The following is a 16,340-nucleotide window of genomic DNA, read 5'->3' on the forward strand; positions in this document are numbered from 1 at the left end:
GACAACATGTTTACAACATGATACAACAAGTATAGATCAAAAAAAGTCATTGAGCCTCATGATCTTGGATTTTTTTAAAATTCAAAGCCTTAACTTTTTGGCTCTGTTTGATTATATTTGCCTATGACATCAGAACATTACGTGACGCAACAAGTCCAGATTCCATAATTGTGGAGAACCCAAATGTACATGGCTCTCTTTTTTATGATCGCAAGCATTCCATACATCTTCTGAGGAAAAAAGGAAGACGGATAAAGCCTTTGAAAAAATACATTTAGTTCTATCCTACGAGTTGAATGTTCGATGTGCCATATCAATCAAACTATTCGGTCTCTCAAACCAAAATGTCGATTTGTCAAACCAAACATTTGGTTCATGGTATCGAACGTTTCGTTTGAACCAAACTAATAAAATAATTTCCATCACGAACATCGAATATTTGATCCTCTGAATCGAAATTCTTCTTGACAAAACCGATGATAGTTTGATCGATATGGAATGTCGAAAGTAAGGTTCCTATTGTGAGCTTTTTTCCCTCAAAGGCTACCAATTTGCGGGCGAAATTTTTAAGTCTTTCACTAACGTTTGCACGAAAATTGTAAATGGTGCACTGAAAAACTAAAGTTCGGCTACACTAAGGAAAGTTCGGCTCGTATAGAATGCGGTACATTTAGATTGCATTATTGAATGGTCTTCTGAACAGAAGTTTGGTTATGCGAACCGAAAAGTTCGATACATAGAAAAATGATACCTAGGTAATAGGTTTCAGGATATTTTGTCAACGATTTTTTACCCAGGCACCTTTTTTGTCCATGCCCACTCGTAAAATAAGCAACTGTGACTTGGTCCAAGCGTTATATTTTAGTCGGTATGTAAAATTATACTGACAATATGGAAATGAGAAATTGAGAGAGAAGGAGGTGTTCTTATGGTTGCTCATTTTCTAAATGAAATGTTATTACTTTCTCCTTTTGAATCATCTTTTTAAATTGTCATTTGTGAATATTTGGTTTTATTTCTATCCTTAAAATATTCGATGTACAATATACCTTATATATGTATAGTTACTTTTTTTATTTTATTTTTTTTTAATTTTTTTCTTTACGAAATTATTACTTCATTTTGAAAACATTTATATTTTTAAAACGTGACAAATATTTTTGAAACCTTTTCCAAGCGACATTAATCTCAATGAGCCCCAGTTTTGCCGACAGAAACTGCAAAAATGAATAAAAGAGGAAAAAAAACCAAGAAGCACGCAATATTTACTTTTAACCCATTTGTACATCGATCTTTTAGATTCAAATACGTCAAATTTTGAGCGTTTGGTTGCGCGTACACCTCGCTGCTGCACAATAAAAGCACAACATGTAAAAGAAAAAATTAAAGTGCTTTGGAAATCATTAAATTTGACACGGACCCACCAATATTTAAAAAACACACATTATATTATTATTCTCCTTTGATAAATTGATACATATTTTTTCCCATCAATTTAAATGAGAATAATCAATGCAGAGTGTGCAAACATTTCAAAATCATGAGTTAAAAAACGCTGACTATGCGAGTATAAATACTAAAGTCTAACAGAGCGGAGCGGCGTGCTGCCAGCGCGAGAGGCTCACTGGCGCATACAAACCTAAGTGGATACTTCACGCATTGCACAATGCTTGAAGTATCCACTTAGGTTTGTAGGCGCCAAAGCGCGTTTCGCGCTGGCCACCCGCGCCCGCCTGCCGTGTGACGGCGCCTGAAGCAACTATTTCACAACAGAGGTGTTGCACAGTATTATACGAAATTGAACGTATTAAGAATGACGGGCATCCTTTAAAAGTACAGATCTTTCCTCGCAAAATAAATTAATATGCTTATCGTACACTGGAAAAATCCAAGAGCCTTTAGCTGAGGCAAATATAGAGGTTTATCCGGTTCAGGTATAACAAGGTGAGAATTTCTTGAAAGATAATTAAGTCCTGTTACGCCAAAGAGGTGTAGAGAGTTTTAGTGAATTTTGTCTCAGAGAATTGGCGCTCCCCCATTTTTACCAAAACTCTCAACTATGTATTGTTATCCGTTGGACCAAACAGACAAAACAAAAAAATAAGCAAACCCTCGTTCTTCCAAGACAATATACATTTTCATCCAAAAACGTCGTGAGCAATTGTCGTTTGTATTTACATGTGGGCCAATAATTAACTTTGGGTCTCAACTGGCACGTGGACCAAAACTCCCGTGCCGAAAAAATGAGTGGACGTAAATTACTGGAAAAAACAGGTGCGCGGACAAAAAATCGTTGACGAAATGTCCTATAACCAGGTAATAAGGACTGAACTTCCGTTTATATGGAAAACTGAAGCATTTGGTCCAGGTAAACGACGTTTTCAGTCGTGGGAACCGAAATTCGGTTCCAGTTACCAAGGTCTTTCGAATTAATGCGAGTTTTTGCATGGTTGACGAAGACGTCGGTTCCTATGGCTAAAAACTTTGGTTAACTTGACTGGAAGCTTTACATGTTTCCCAAAATGACCGAAACACCAAGACCAAAATGTTATTCTCTGCGTAACTAATTACTCACCGAGCTATTCGGGTATCGGAGACCCTAACTGCTATAATTTACCGAGCTGTTTCGGTTTTCATAATCGCCATTCGGCTGAGCAGACCGAATGTTCGTCGTTTCCCTCGCGAAAGAACTTAAGTCCATTTCAGTGTTGCCAAGTACCCCCTCGCAAAGTGCATATTAACCAGGAAAATCTTGGACATTTCTAACTGGAAAGTTCACTGATTTTTCCTCAGATTTCAAGCAATAATCAGAAAATTCTGGAGAAAAATCGCACAAGTTCGTTTTCGTAAAATAAATGAATTGTTTGAGTGAATTTGGCAACCTTGAAATCGAGTTACGTTCCTTCGTTGGAAAGACGACGTATTCCGTCATGCTAAGAGAACTATTTTTATCTGCGGTAATCTGCGGAACCTGGCGGGAGATGATGGAAGGGAACTTGTTCAATCGGACAAACAGTCAGTTTTCAGATGATCGAGAGGGGAGCTTACGATGTCCTGCGGGTCGAACTTGTGGGACAAGATAGTCGTGTACAAACTCCTCGACGAGGGGAAGTTATGATGGAGAGGAGGGCTGTCGCTGAGCATTGTTTCCAGATCGTAGGTGGAGCTTTCGCAGGAGGACGTGAATTTCTCCGTTTCGTTCTCGGTCGTAACCGACTCGAAGTACTCGCTCTGGAGCTGGGTCTCGTCTGCCGCGGTCCCCGCGGACATCTCGCTCTCCTCGTCCTGGCTCCGGGCTCGGCGACCTCCGCTGAAACTCCCGACTCTCGGAAATCTCTCCAGGTCATCTTCCCGACTCGAAATATTAACTTGCTCACTTCCGATTTCCAACCTTGCCCCCTCTAGAAAGCCGCTCGAAAACGCGCTCGCTTTTTCCAACGAACCCATCTCAAACTCGGTCCCCGAAGATTTTAACCGAGAGACAGCTCCGTCCCTCTCGAACCCAAGTTCAGAGCTTGTTTGTAATGGGTAGTTTAGAATTGATCCGGTAGATTGCGTCCTTGACACCGAACTCCCTACAACCTCGTCAATCGGAGTCTCTCGTTCGTGGGAGCTGACACTTCCTTGTAGGAACTCTTCAATGGTTTTGTCCTCGACGTCCTCCAGAAGTGGCCTCTGGTGCGGCCTCAAGCAAGTATAATCATCCGAGTGGAGTTTATTTTCAGAAAATGATCCGCCTAAGCTGTGCTTTGATATATCTCCTTTTTTAAAGAAAGAAAATTGACTACTGTCCAGTGAGGAATACTGCCTAGTTTTGCTGAATTTGGACGTACTATCCTCAAAACTACCTCTGGACGATACCTCTTTTCTTACGCTTATCTCGTCTAAATCGCTGAGTTTGGAAATGCTCTTGTCAGTTCTTTGGATCTGTATCCGGCTGAGGATTTTCGAATTCTCCGCTAAGATCCTCTGCAATGCTGTTACACTATCTCGTCTGGGTTTTAGGTTCTCGGATTTGTCTTCATCTATACCACCTAACGTTTTGGGTGTTGATTTCACTGTTTGAATCGGTGACACCGGAACCGATTTATGTTCAGGCACAGACTTTGTGTCAAATTCACTAATATTCGGATTGATATTGTTTGCTTGAGAACATGTTTCTTCATCACTTTGAAGTGGAATTTTCAGCTCGAGTTCCATCTTTTTCATGGAGCTTATACACTGTTGTAACTTGTTTTCTATGTCTAATTTGAGTTTTAAGTTAGAGTATTGATCCTGATCGAGGGTCTCTTCCTCAAGGCACTTAGCATTTTCGGGATTTTCATACTCTTTCAAAATTTGCCCATGCTCGTGTTCAGTCGATTTGCTTTCAGAAATTATTTCGGAGGGTTCAGAACTAGTGAGTGATGTTATATCTAAAGACTTTTCATTTTCAATATCTTTCAACACTGAGGAACTTATTTCTTCTGGCGTTGAAATGTTTTCCTTTCCTAGATCCAATTCAAAACTCCGATGATTGTCCGTATTATTCCTTAAATCTTCACTTCCATCTAGAATGCCTTCCAGGCTTAGTTTATTTTCGAGAGTCTCGAAACTTTTATGACCGTACTTTGCCTCTAAATCGGACCGGTATTCCGTCAAATCTTTCAACGGACTGAATTGGCTTGAACTCACCTCCGACGCAGGGTTTGGACTCAACAAATCTAAAGGCTTACTGATAAATTTTCTTTCACTCCTATCTAATGCGTTAACATTTGAACTATTCTCCCCTACTTTAGGGTCAAATTCAAAGGTCTTTGATTTCTTATCAGGAGTGTCTAGCCCTGTAAGTAAATTTTCCCTGAACAAATTATTAATCTTACAATCTACATGACTAGTGTCAAGTCGATCTTTTGCCGATGAGGGTGAATTTGAGATGTCTTCTGACGAGGCACTAGTGAAAAAGTTTCCTTGAACAACCCGCTCCTCAAAATCTAAAAAATTAGACCCTTGATGAGAATCTATGGCTGGCTCGAGAAAAACACTAAGATTTCCACTAGTTTCTGCCCTTGAAGGCTCACATTTGTTTTCTGTGCCCTTTAAATTTGACTCCGTTGAAGATGACGTCTCAGTTGTCTCTCCCTGGGAAATCTGTGCACCGCTATGAGATACAGAGCGATCCTCTCTACTTACACGGATGGAATTCGAATCTATAGAAGGCGCTGTGGATAATTTATCACTATGTAGACTTACCCCAGTTTGCTTATTTGACTGAAATTCTGGCTCTAAAAATTTAAGGGGTGAGGAAATTTGAGTTTCCGAAAGCGAAGGAGCGGTAATCAAGGTAGAATAAGGATCAGTGATGGAGCTTTTAGAGTCAAGGGCCGGCTGACATACTGGTTGAGTTGGGGAAGAAGTATTTGTATCATCAGGGTTGATAATATAATTCTGATCGGCCAATTCTGATCGATCTGAGGCAGGGTTCACTGGGACGGTTTCATCACGTGGAGAGAGGACGCTAATCATGCTCTCGGATGGAGGCGAGTCCGAGATGGAGGCATTTTGGGAAGTATCCACGCTCTCAGAAGGCGGAGGATGTAAGGGAGTTGTTTCTGTTAACGGACATTCTGCTGTCTCGGGAAGCAACGAAAGCATGGAGGTCGAGTCTTTTTTCGAATTATCTGCGCCCCCGGATAGGAGATATGAGGCAGGAAAGTCCTCTGTGAAATCCTTCGTGCTTTTTTTCAAACACTCCGCATCCACAGAGGGTGGAAGATGTGAAGAAGTGGAGTCCTCTCTGATATCCTCTATGCTTTTTTTCGAGCACTCTGCATCCACGGAAGATGGGAGATGTGAGGAAATAGAGTCTTCTCTGAAGCCCTCGGTGTTTTCAGAGAATTCGTCTCTGAGATGGAGGGAATCCGACGAGTTCCTAGATGATACGGCGATGTCTGGATTGACTTCTTTGCAAGGCGCTGGCTCCTGTCGCATGGTGACGGGAAGAGATTCGGCGTCACTGGCTGCATCGTCGTCCGGGTCTGGATCGTCGCAAAGTTCTGTCGAGGAGGAGGAAGAGGAGCTATTGCTGTTCCGCCGCGACGAAACGTTCGAGATGTCCGACACCTCCTCTGTTAACCAAAAAAACAAACATTAGTACCTAGCTAAAATCGTAAGAGTAACATGTAACGCGTAACACCTGAGTTGCGGTGCGCTTCGGAAGGGGGGGGGGGGTTGGACCTTGACGTGGTCAGAGGCGTACCCCCTAGTCACTCAAGAAAAACAAAATTGATACGTGCATGGCGAAAGTCGAAAGGTGCAGATCCAAATTGCATCGTTTAAAAATTATGGCTTATAGTTTTTAAAGAAAGAAAAGAAACTGGCCAAAATACATATTTTTTAATGTTCGTGAAAATTTTTGAATCAAGTTAGAAAATTTGCAGGAGATTTAAAGAGAAGATTAGGTTTCTTTCAGAAATTACATATTTTAGAGACCCACATACTGCTATCTTCTTTGAAAATATAGCTCATCAGAATTTAATGCAGACTCCAAAAGTTCAATTTTGAGCATTAGTACCTAGCTAAAATCGTAAGAGTAACATGTAACGCGTAACACCTGAGTTGCGGTGCGCTTCGGAAGGGGGGGGGGGGGGGGTTGGACCTTGACGTGGTCAGAGGCGTACCCCCTAGTCACTCAAGAAAAACAAAATTGATACGTGCATGGCGAAAGTCGAAAGGTGCAGATCCAAATTGCATCGTTTAAAAATTATGGCTTATAGTTTTTAAAGAAAGAAAAGAAACTGGCCAAAATACATATTTTTTAATGTTCGTGAAAATTTTTGAATCAAGTTAGAAAATTTGCAGGAGATTTAAAGAGAAGATTAGGTTTCTTTCAGAAATTACATATTTTAGAGACCCACATACTGCTATCTTCTTTGAAAATATAGCTCATCAGAATTTAATGCAGACTCCAAAAGTTCAATTTTGAGCGAGTGGATTCATCAGGAAACTTCAAATATTTGAAATTACTTAAAAGAAGAATGTTTTGGCATGAAGGGCGCACTCAAAACTGATCTGCTAGCTGTTTCCTTTCACCCCTTAAACTGGAAAATTCGTGAAATTAACGAAAAGTATACCTACTTCTACAAAGTGGGTATGATCGCATTGTCGCACTGTAGATTGATGATAAGTTCAGCAGCTGCAAGACTGTCAGTAGTGCTGTGATAATAGGTAACAGGGTAGGGGGGGGGGGATATAGACTCTTAAATGACGACTTGATGTGCCAGAATTCAGATTAACTTCATACCAATCGTCTCATTCTTTAAGAAAATTTACCTGATTGATCAGTGGCTAGAGACTCGGTTGCTGATGTTGCTCGCTGCACCTGCCGTCGTTTCTTCTCAGAACTTTCCCAGGGGATGGTTGTTCCTAATTCCTCTTGTTGTTTTACTGTAACATATTAAAAAAGAAATCAATCCACAAGAAAATCAGAAATAGATCACTTCTCTGATGATGCTCGCAAATATAGAGGAAAATACGAAGAAACACAAAAAATTCCGCGCATGTTACCAATAATTTATTGTATTCATCTATCTGTGACCGGAAGCTACGGAGACAGATCGGACAATTCTGTAGCTGCTAAATGCGTTCAATCCATAACGCAATGCTGCATGAATACGATGGCAGTTTTCATTGAATCGTCAATTTTGCATTGTATTTTTTCTATAGAAAATAGCAAGATAGCTCTGGATGTTCAAATAATGATATACTCGTTTCTGAATTAATGGGAAGATAAAAGATTATCGCACACAAAACCAATCAGAAATCAAATGATATGAGAATGCGAGGAAATAACGCAGGGTGTGAAAATATTAGAGTTCTAATTACATAGTTCGGTGAGCCTTCCGCTCTTGTCATCAATTTATCCTCGTTCTTTTTGAATGGAGTTATATAGAGGTATACCTGAATAAAAGGTTTAAACGAAAACCATCGAATCATTAGCATCCTCTCCAATATTGCCGTATCGGACGATTAAAATGATACCGCTAGGTTAATGTTAACGAAATTTTACCTATGATGAAAGAAAATATTCATAGATGGTAACTCAACTGGCTCAGAAGTGTGCGCCGTTTCTCCTCTGGTAAATTTCTTTTGGAATTGAGACCCGAAAAAGGAAAGATTCGAGGAATTTAATATTATATTATACATTATGCGCATTATGTCACATAATATTATATTTTATATTTCATTATACACATATTCAAAGTTATTAATCCTCCTTAAAAAAATCCTGGGAAACCGTAGAATTGCAATTTTTTGTTTTTGTTTTTGTAACTGGCTCAAAGAGAGCATTATAAAGATCTGAAAAATTCTAATTAATATACTCCTCTTTTCCAAATATCGAAATTAAGTTCAATGAAACGTAATTTCACTCTCCCTCATCAGTGGTTGTCATTCAATAGACTCATAACAGGCTAATATGTCCTTTTACGATTTGACCACGGCACCAGGGAAACTCTCAGGGTAAAGTCGCATGATATCGATGGTTTTTAGCTAAAAGTGGCATCATGCTGCTCTCTCCTTCCGCGCCACCGCGTTTCCCACCGAGTAATATTCGGCGTCCCTAAATCCGTTCACTGAGCAAATAATAATTGATGGTTTGTCGAGCAGCGCCAAGATCAGTCATTACTCGTTAAATGTTCCACGGATGCGGTTGCTGTTCTGTTCATGCCACACGGATCGAGGTGGGTTTCAATAATGACGTCATACTACGATTTTGTAAATAATCGACCCCGGCGCTACAGCCTTCCTAAAAGTTGGATGACAGTTACAACATTCGTAGAATAGCGACCTCACCTCCAATAATTTGTAGAATTTCCGAATGATAAATCAACCTCATAAATTTCTTACCCATCCATGGAAATTTTAAAAAATCTGAACGACTGCTAACAGTTAAGCAGCAGGTTATAGGACATTTCGTCCACGATTTTTTGTCCGCGCACCTGTTTTTTCCAGTAATTTACGTCCACGCGTTTTTTCGGCACAGTAGTTTTGGTCCACGTGCCAATTGAGACCCAAAGTTAATTGGCCCACTTGTAAATACAAACGACAATTGCTCACGACGTTTTTGGATGAAAATGTATAATGTCTTGGAAGAACGAGGGTTTGCTTGTTTTTTTGTTTTGTCTGTTTGGTCCAACGGATAACAATACATAGTTGAGAGTTTTGGTAAAAATGGGGGAGCGCCAATTCTCTGAGACAAAATTCACTAAAACTCTCTGCACCTCTTTGGTGTAACAGGACTTAATTATCTTTCAAGAAATTCTCACCTTGTTATACCTGAACCGGATAAACCTCTATGTTTGCCTCAGCTAAAGGCTCTTGGATTTTTCCAGTGTGCGATAAGTATCTTGATTTATTTTGCGAGGAAAGATCTGTACTTTTAAAGGATGCCCGTCATTCTCAATACGTTCAATTTCGTATAATACTGTGCAACACCTCTGTTGTGAAATAGTTGCTTCAGGCGCCGTCACACGGCAGGCGGGCCCGGGTGGCCAGCACGAAACGCGCTTTGGTGCCTACAAACCTAAGTGGATACTTCAAGCATTGTGCAATGCGTGAAGTATCCACTTAGGTTTGTAGGTGCCAGTGAGCCTCTCGCGCTGGCAGCACGGCGCTCCGCTCTGTTAGGCTTTAATATTTATACTCGCATAGTCAGCGTTTTTTAACTCATGATTTTGAAATTTTTGCACACTCTGCATTGATTATTCTCATTTAAATTGAAAATGGGGAAAAATATGTATCAATTTATCAAAGGAGAATAATAATATAATGTGTGTTTTTTTAATATTGGTCGTTCCGTGTCAAATTTAAAAATTTCCAAAGCACTTTAATTTTTTCTTTTATACATTTTGTGCTTTTATTGTACTGCAGCGAGGTGTATGTGCAACCAAACGCTCAAAATTTGACGTATTTGACTCTAAAAGATCGATGTACAAATGGGTTAAAACTAAAGATTGCGTGCTTCTTGTTTTTTTTTCCTCTTTTATTCATTTTCGCAGTTTCTGTCGGCACAACTGCGGCTCATTGAGATTAATTTCGCTTGGAAAAGGTTTTACACCGACTAAAATATAACGCTTGGACCAAGTCACTGTTGCTTATTTTACGCGTGGGTGTTAACTACTGGACAAAAAAGGTGCGCGGACAAAAAGTCGTTGACAAAATGTCCTGAAACCGTTAAGCACTGGAATCCACATGGAAAATACTCTTTTTGGTATATGCTTTAACTGAACGTAGATTTTTAAACAGGGCATTTATTCCTTACCGTAGCTAAAAGAATCATAGTTTATTCCGGGTTTCATGTAAGCTTGGCCGCTAGGAGCTTCAGATTACAGGCATAGGCCGGCGGCAGGTTTCAAAAATGATACTTTTTTTTGTGCTTTTCAATCTCGTTACGTATGATCATAAAAACAAGTAAAAAAAAGAAAGGATCATCGTTTTTGAAATCTTACGGTGATAAATTGTAGCCAGCTCCTGGTGGCAAAATCACAAGTCCAGCCTTGCCTCCAACACCTTACTAAACCTCGCAAATAATGATTCCAGTATCAAGAGGATTTGCCCTTGCTGCAGGTTGCAGATTGAGGCCCAACATATCGATAATTGCTCCGCAAATAGGTTACTGCAAGTAGCTTTCGTGCAATTTTGGACAAGGTGTAAGGCTTAAAGTACTAAAACAAGATCCAGAGAAAACAAATTCAAAATACCTTGGTGCTGGTGTTTTAGGGGCGGTGGGATGGACCCGGGTATTGGCGGTAATCTATGCGTCTTCGAGGTGAGCAGTGGTTTTTTGTTTAGCAATAAATGGTTCATCGCTGGAGACATTGGATTAGTTACAGCCAGATTTCCTCCGCCGCAAGCAGCTGAAAAGAAAGAAAAACTGTAAATCAAATTCAGTTTCAAAAAATTGGGGAGTGAGAGATTAAAAGCATGTCTATACAAAGTGACGTTGGTCGTCATAACTTCTCACATCAAGTGTTTGAACTAGGACAATGGAGCTGAATCATGTTTTGTCCTCAGGTGAGTGGGACAAAGCATGAATTTAAAAAAGGTGCCCGTCGCGCTAGTTACAGCATCGTGTTTTGATTGTTTGACATTGTAGACGAGCAAATAGTAAATAACACCAAATTTCTACGTCCAATATTAATGGAGATATTGTTCCTTAAAACACGTGGCGTATGACGTCATCCACCGCGACGGTATATATTGTCTTTTCTTCCACCTCAGTTTCAGCCGTGTTTTAATTCAAGCAACCAATACAAATATGTGTATAACTACTTGATGAATCAAAGGCTTGGTAAGAGAAACAATGCTGTACGGCGGTGGATATATGCGGTCACTAAGTGTGGTCGCTGGTCTGCGCAAGCAGCATATAAGCGCCTACAAGAGTGCGTGAATACTTCACGCATTGCGCCTAACACAGTGAGGTCGCTAGTCGGCACGGAAAACATATTAGCGCCTACGAGAGTGCATGAATACTTCACGCATTGCGCCTACTAACACAGTGAGGTCGCTAGTCGACGCGGAAAACATATTAGCGCCTACGAGAGTGCATGAATACTTCACGCATTGCGCCTACTAACACAGTGCAGTCGCTAGCCGGCGTGGAAATCATATTAGCGCCTACAAAAGGGCATGAATACTTCACGCATTGCGCCAAACACATTGCGGTCGCTGGTCGGCGAAACTGTCCAATTCGACCTCCAAATAACTAAAAATGAGACTTGATTATTTTGGATTGAGGGTTTGTTTTTCTAGTCAGTTATATTATCGAGCTTAAAAATATAATACAGGTACCTTTTAATTCCGGCATTTTCCCCTTCTAATTACGCGCAAAAATCCTATGCGACTTGACGGTCGTGACAAATTTAAACATAAAAAGCGTGACGGTCGTGACACACAAAAAAGTTCAACGGAGTTAATTTACGTTTTAAATCCTACCAGAATATTCTAAATTCTACCAGTGACTTCTGAACGATTATATTTTAATGTGAGCACTTCATTCAACGGAATGGAACATTTTGTCGCGATTTTGACAGCCTCTAGCGGCCGTTTTGGCAAACAAAATCACTGTGACGGTTGGTACGTCGAAACTTCATAACAGTATCAACTAAAGCTAAAATCAACTAAAAAACTCGAATCAAACGCCAAACGCCAGCCGCAGTGATTGTTGGGTCAACAATCACTGAGGATGGGAAGCGATAGCTCCCGAAACTAGTCTGGCGTTTTAAGACGTAAGCCAATTCGAGTTTTTTAGTTGATTTTAGCTTTAGTTGATTTAATCAGTTCGCTGTTTTTTAGTTTCATTTTTATTGTTTATTCATGACAGTATATTTTCGAAATATTTCGGGCGGAAAATGCATTTAAAAATAAAATAAAATAAAATAAAAAAAAACTTTATGCGTTGACTGTTTTGGGCTATGAAGTCACAATTGTTTGATCTTCTGACGAAAGGTCATGCCTTCGTGGGGAAAGGAGCCCGGAAAGCATGTTACAGTAAGGATTTCATGGTAGGTTCATCTCAACTGAAATGGAGAATTTGCACGCAATTGTTTTTATTGCTTTATCTGCGAGTAATTCAAGAGCTGATTTCCCAGTATTCTTTTAACTTTTTTTCTAATATGGGGAGATCATGTAAAAACAAATTAAAAAGTGAAAAAATGCACGGCCTAGTGACGTCATTTCCAATTTAAACACATGTATTTTAGCAGATTAGATAATTTTGTCATAACTCCTCCACTTGTTCAATTTATGAACCAAAGGTATCTTCGTGTTCAGTTCACACATTGACAGTGGTTTTCACTTAAACACGAAATTCATCAAATTTCAGACACCTGCAAATTCTCCATTCGCGGATTGTGACCTCGTCTTTGAATGATTTTCGTTGATAAGAAAAGCCAGCAATGGATCAATAATTTAAAAAAAAAAAAAAAAAAAAAAAAACACCTTTAGTTTTCGTGAGGGTCAGCGTGTGTGTATGTGTTCTCGTGTAATGTAGTTGAAAAAATTACCAGATAAAATAATGTGAGCCTGTCTTTGGCGCTCTCGAAGTTTGCAATATTGCTTTTTTAGGGCAGAGATATCCAAGGCTATCTTTTCCCGGTCAGAGGCAAGTTGATCTGGAAAACAAGAAGAAGAACAATAATAGTTTCAAAATTTAGAAGCGAAGCAATAAGATGTTTGGAACATAATAACATATATAGCCTGATTGACATAATTACAAGTGGTAAATCTTTTGATCATGTGACCACTCCATGTTGGTAATCACTTCACTGGATATTGAACCGATGATTTTGACGTTAAGACTAGCAGTTTCAGTTTTTTTTTTTCTTTCTTCAAGTAAAGTGTGTGTGTGCGTTTTTTTTTAAAAAAAAAAATACGCATATTTATTGAAATAGTACTGTATTCCTTAAAAATTTTAAATTTAAATTGTATATGCATTGAAGTAAGTATATGCGGCGTCACTGCTGTTGACTTAACTTCATCGTTGGTTGTTATGGCAACAATGCCATTCTACACCGTATTTTGATTAAATTTCCGCCGAACTTTTAAGCGAACTCCCTCCTTTATGGGAGTTGCTTCTTCCAGTCGTTCACTTTGTTGCAGTTTTAGTAGCGGGCCCTCTGATCGATTCCGCATGCTACCTTGTTGGATGTATCGATTAAACCCCAGGTCCCGAAGACCAAATATTTTGTACCCGTGAAACAAATATATGCATTTGCTCTAGAAATTGACTAGTCAAGTGGCCAAAATGATTACCTAGACAGAAGACTTGCACCCGATCATTTAGCTCTTCACGGATAAGTATCTAAAAATATTTAGTAATACTTCGAAAATTAAATATCTCTTTAATCTCGAATTATTGCAACTGCTTATTCATTAGTTACTCCTTCAATAATACTTTTTAATGATATGATTTGAAGTTTCAGCTGTTTAATTATCATACCCCTTTAAAGTGTCGTCAAATTTTTGCTATGTTGCACATTCCTGGTTCCCAGTAAGATGAGAACTTCGTCGTTTCTCGACCAATCAGAGGCCCTCAAAAGTCACTTTTTCAAGAAAAGGAAGAGGTGGGAAGGTGGGAAGGGTTCCTTTACATCGGAAGGATTGAGGTGAAAAACAATCTAATTTGGCAACGAAGGTATGCATCCTGCCGCGCGGACAAACTTTTAAGTTCAGATAAAATGAGTAAACCGCTGCACTGTATGCCGCAAGAGTTTTCTCATCTGCAATTCGCCTCTTTTACGGTAAAGTTTCTTTATTAAGGCACGGAAACGAATTTTTTGACCTCAAATCGTCCGCTTGAAGTTCGCCTTTAATTCCGGTGGATAGGCAACACAACATATCCTCAGAGGAGGACAAATAGTTATCTACCTGGAGGCAATAACATCATACCGCTTCCTGTTTTGAATGGAGGATGTGAACCAGTTGGGAAATGAAAACCTGTTGAATTTCATTTGATAGGCAGCAAATGTTCAGGAGAGAATATTTTCGCCGCGCCCATACGAAAAATGAAAAATTTCACCCAACTTCTCGCGTCATGTTTTGATGACAAATATAGAATTTCTGCGAGCTCATTGGTATTTTCCACATGAAATTCGCCTTCAATTTTGCTGAATAGACAACAAACTTACAGAGAAACACGAATCTACTTGAAAGTTCACACTTAAAATCCCTCCGTGCTTTGATTGCAAGGGGCGGTAGCCTTTTAATTCCTCTAAGACATTCTGAGAACATTTTTGCCGTACAAAATTTTTGCAACGGCTTGATTATTTTCCCATTAATAACTACTGTTTAAGCAAATAAAATACAGCCAAATAACACCGAACGAAAAGAGCAAATCATTTTATTTTCATTTCACGTGTATTTTCAGTAAAAAGTGCATTTTTGCAGTAAATTTTGCTTTGACATACTAACTTCGGAATTGCATTATTACAAAAAAAAAAAAAACAATGAATTAAATACAGCCCTAAACCGTCAACCTTTACTCTCGCTGCAAATGCACAGTTTCTCCTGTAATTTATTTAAATCCACAGATTTTGTTGAATCTTCCCAATCACACTAATCAACCTTATAAATACATTCATTTAGTTATACAAAAAATAGTAAATAAACAAACAAGACAGCACATCCATCACTCATTTCCTTTTTTTTGAAGTTAACTGTGTTCATGTATTCTTGAGTCTTTCTCTGTGCAGTAAAGTACTATGTAAAATGACGAGTACGTGCGCAAAGATTCGAGATTAGCATTAAAGACAACCGGGGAGTTTATATTTCTGTTCACCGTTCTCCTTATCACAAGGTAACACAAAACACGAGACGGTTGTAAATTCTACAATGTACGCAAAATCCCCAGTTTTATGGCGTCTCATAAACTCCTTGCTTTAACTTTCTCGAGCCTCCTGACACCTACGCAGAGTGGTCCGAGAAGTCGCTACTTCAAGTCCTTTTCAACGGTGGGTGGTACTTAACGAGCAAAAACAAATGGATTCGCACGAACGAAATCCGAGCAAAGGACGCAGGTTAATTCTGCGAAGTGGGAATAAGATTCGCAGCCCTCTCCGCTGTCATTTGAGTAGTTTAAAACATCATTGTTCTCAGAATGGAGATTTCCGTATTTTTCCTCATTTAAATTTTTATGAGAAGAAAGCGAGTAGCCACGCGGAATATAACCGATCCGTGCGGATTTACCCCCCCCCCCTTCCTCAGGGGGCAACTTACAATTTCAGCAGATATTTTTATTAAAGGAACTCCGTATTCTTCAACCCCGGAAAGGTATGTATATGTCAAATTGTCGAAGGCAAATAGTCAAATCAGGCATTTTGTCAAATGCCTAGGCAAACAGTCAAATATTCTTTCTTCGATTGAAATTTTGATTTTTTTATCCTAATTTCAGACAAAATAATTCGTTGCTCCTGTAAGAAAGAATTCTCTGTAAAAATATGCAGCGTACAGTAGTACTTTAAACGATTTTGAGATCCTGAATGCACATTTCTCATAAAATTTTCAGCACATCATGAAATATAGAATTTTTAAAATTTTAACGTTTAAATGTACTACAAGCATGTAAAAAAGGAAGGAACAAGGAGAGTTCGCGAATTTAAAGAGTTATTTTTCCCAAAATACTGAAAACCCGTGAACTCCTCGCCATAAATTTCCAGAATTCCGTAAACCGTCAAAATTTGACGACCGGCCTAGGCATTTAACATAATGCCTGATTTGACTATTCGCCTCGACTTATATACCCCGCTGCATATTCTCACCTGCGGCGAGAAATTAGACGAAAGGAGCATAAAGATAGAATTTGA

At 39.3% G+C, this 16,340-nt stretch overlaps 1 protein-coding gene across 10 annotated transcripts in view; it reads right to left on the minus strand.

Annotated features, from left to right (window-relative positions):
* Positions 1-1,068: 1,068 nt before the first annotated feature.
* Positions 1,069-16,340, minus strand: part of LOC109041322 (uncharacterized) — a 99,631-nt gene continuing 84,359 nt past the window's right edge. For all 10 annotated transcript variants that reach the window (XM_072298985.1, XM_019057640.2, XM_019057643.2 and 7 more), the window contains 4 exons: positions 13,044-13,151; positions 10,740-10,895; positions 7,312-7,425; positions 1,069-6,107 (listed from right to left, as the gene is read on the minus strand). In XM_072298985.1, coding sequence (XP_072155086.1) covers positions 3,001-6,107; positions 7,312-7,425; positions 10,740-10,895; positions 13,044-13,151 — 3,485 coding nt within the window. In that variant the 3' untranslated portion in view covers positions 1,069-3,000. The remainder of the gene's footprint in view (positions 6,108-7,311; positions 7,426-10,739; positions 10,896-13,043; positions 13,152-16,340) is intronic.

The sequence above is a fragment of the Bemisia tabaci genome, chromosome 1, assembly GCF_918797505.1.
Source record: "Bemisia tabaci chromosome 1, PGI_BMITA_v3".
Taxonomy (NCBI): domain Eukaryota; kingdom Metazoa; phylum Arthropoda; class Insecta; order Hemiptera; family Aleyrodidae; genus Bemisia; species Bemisia tabaci.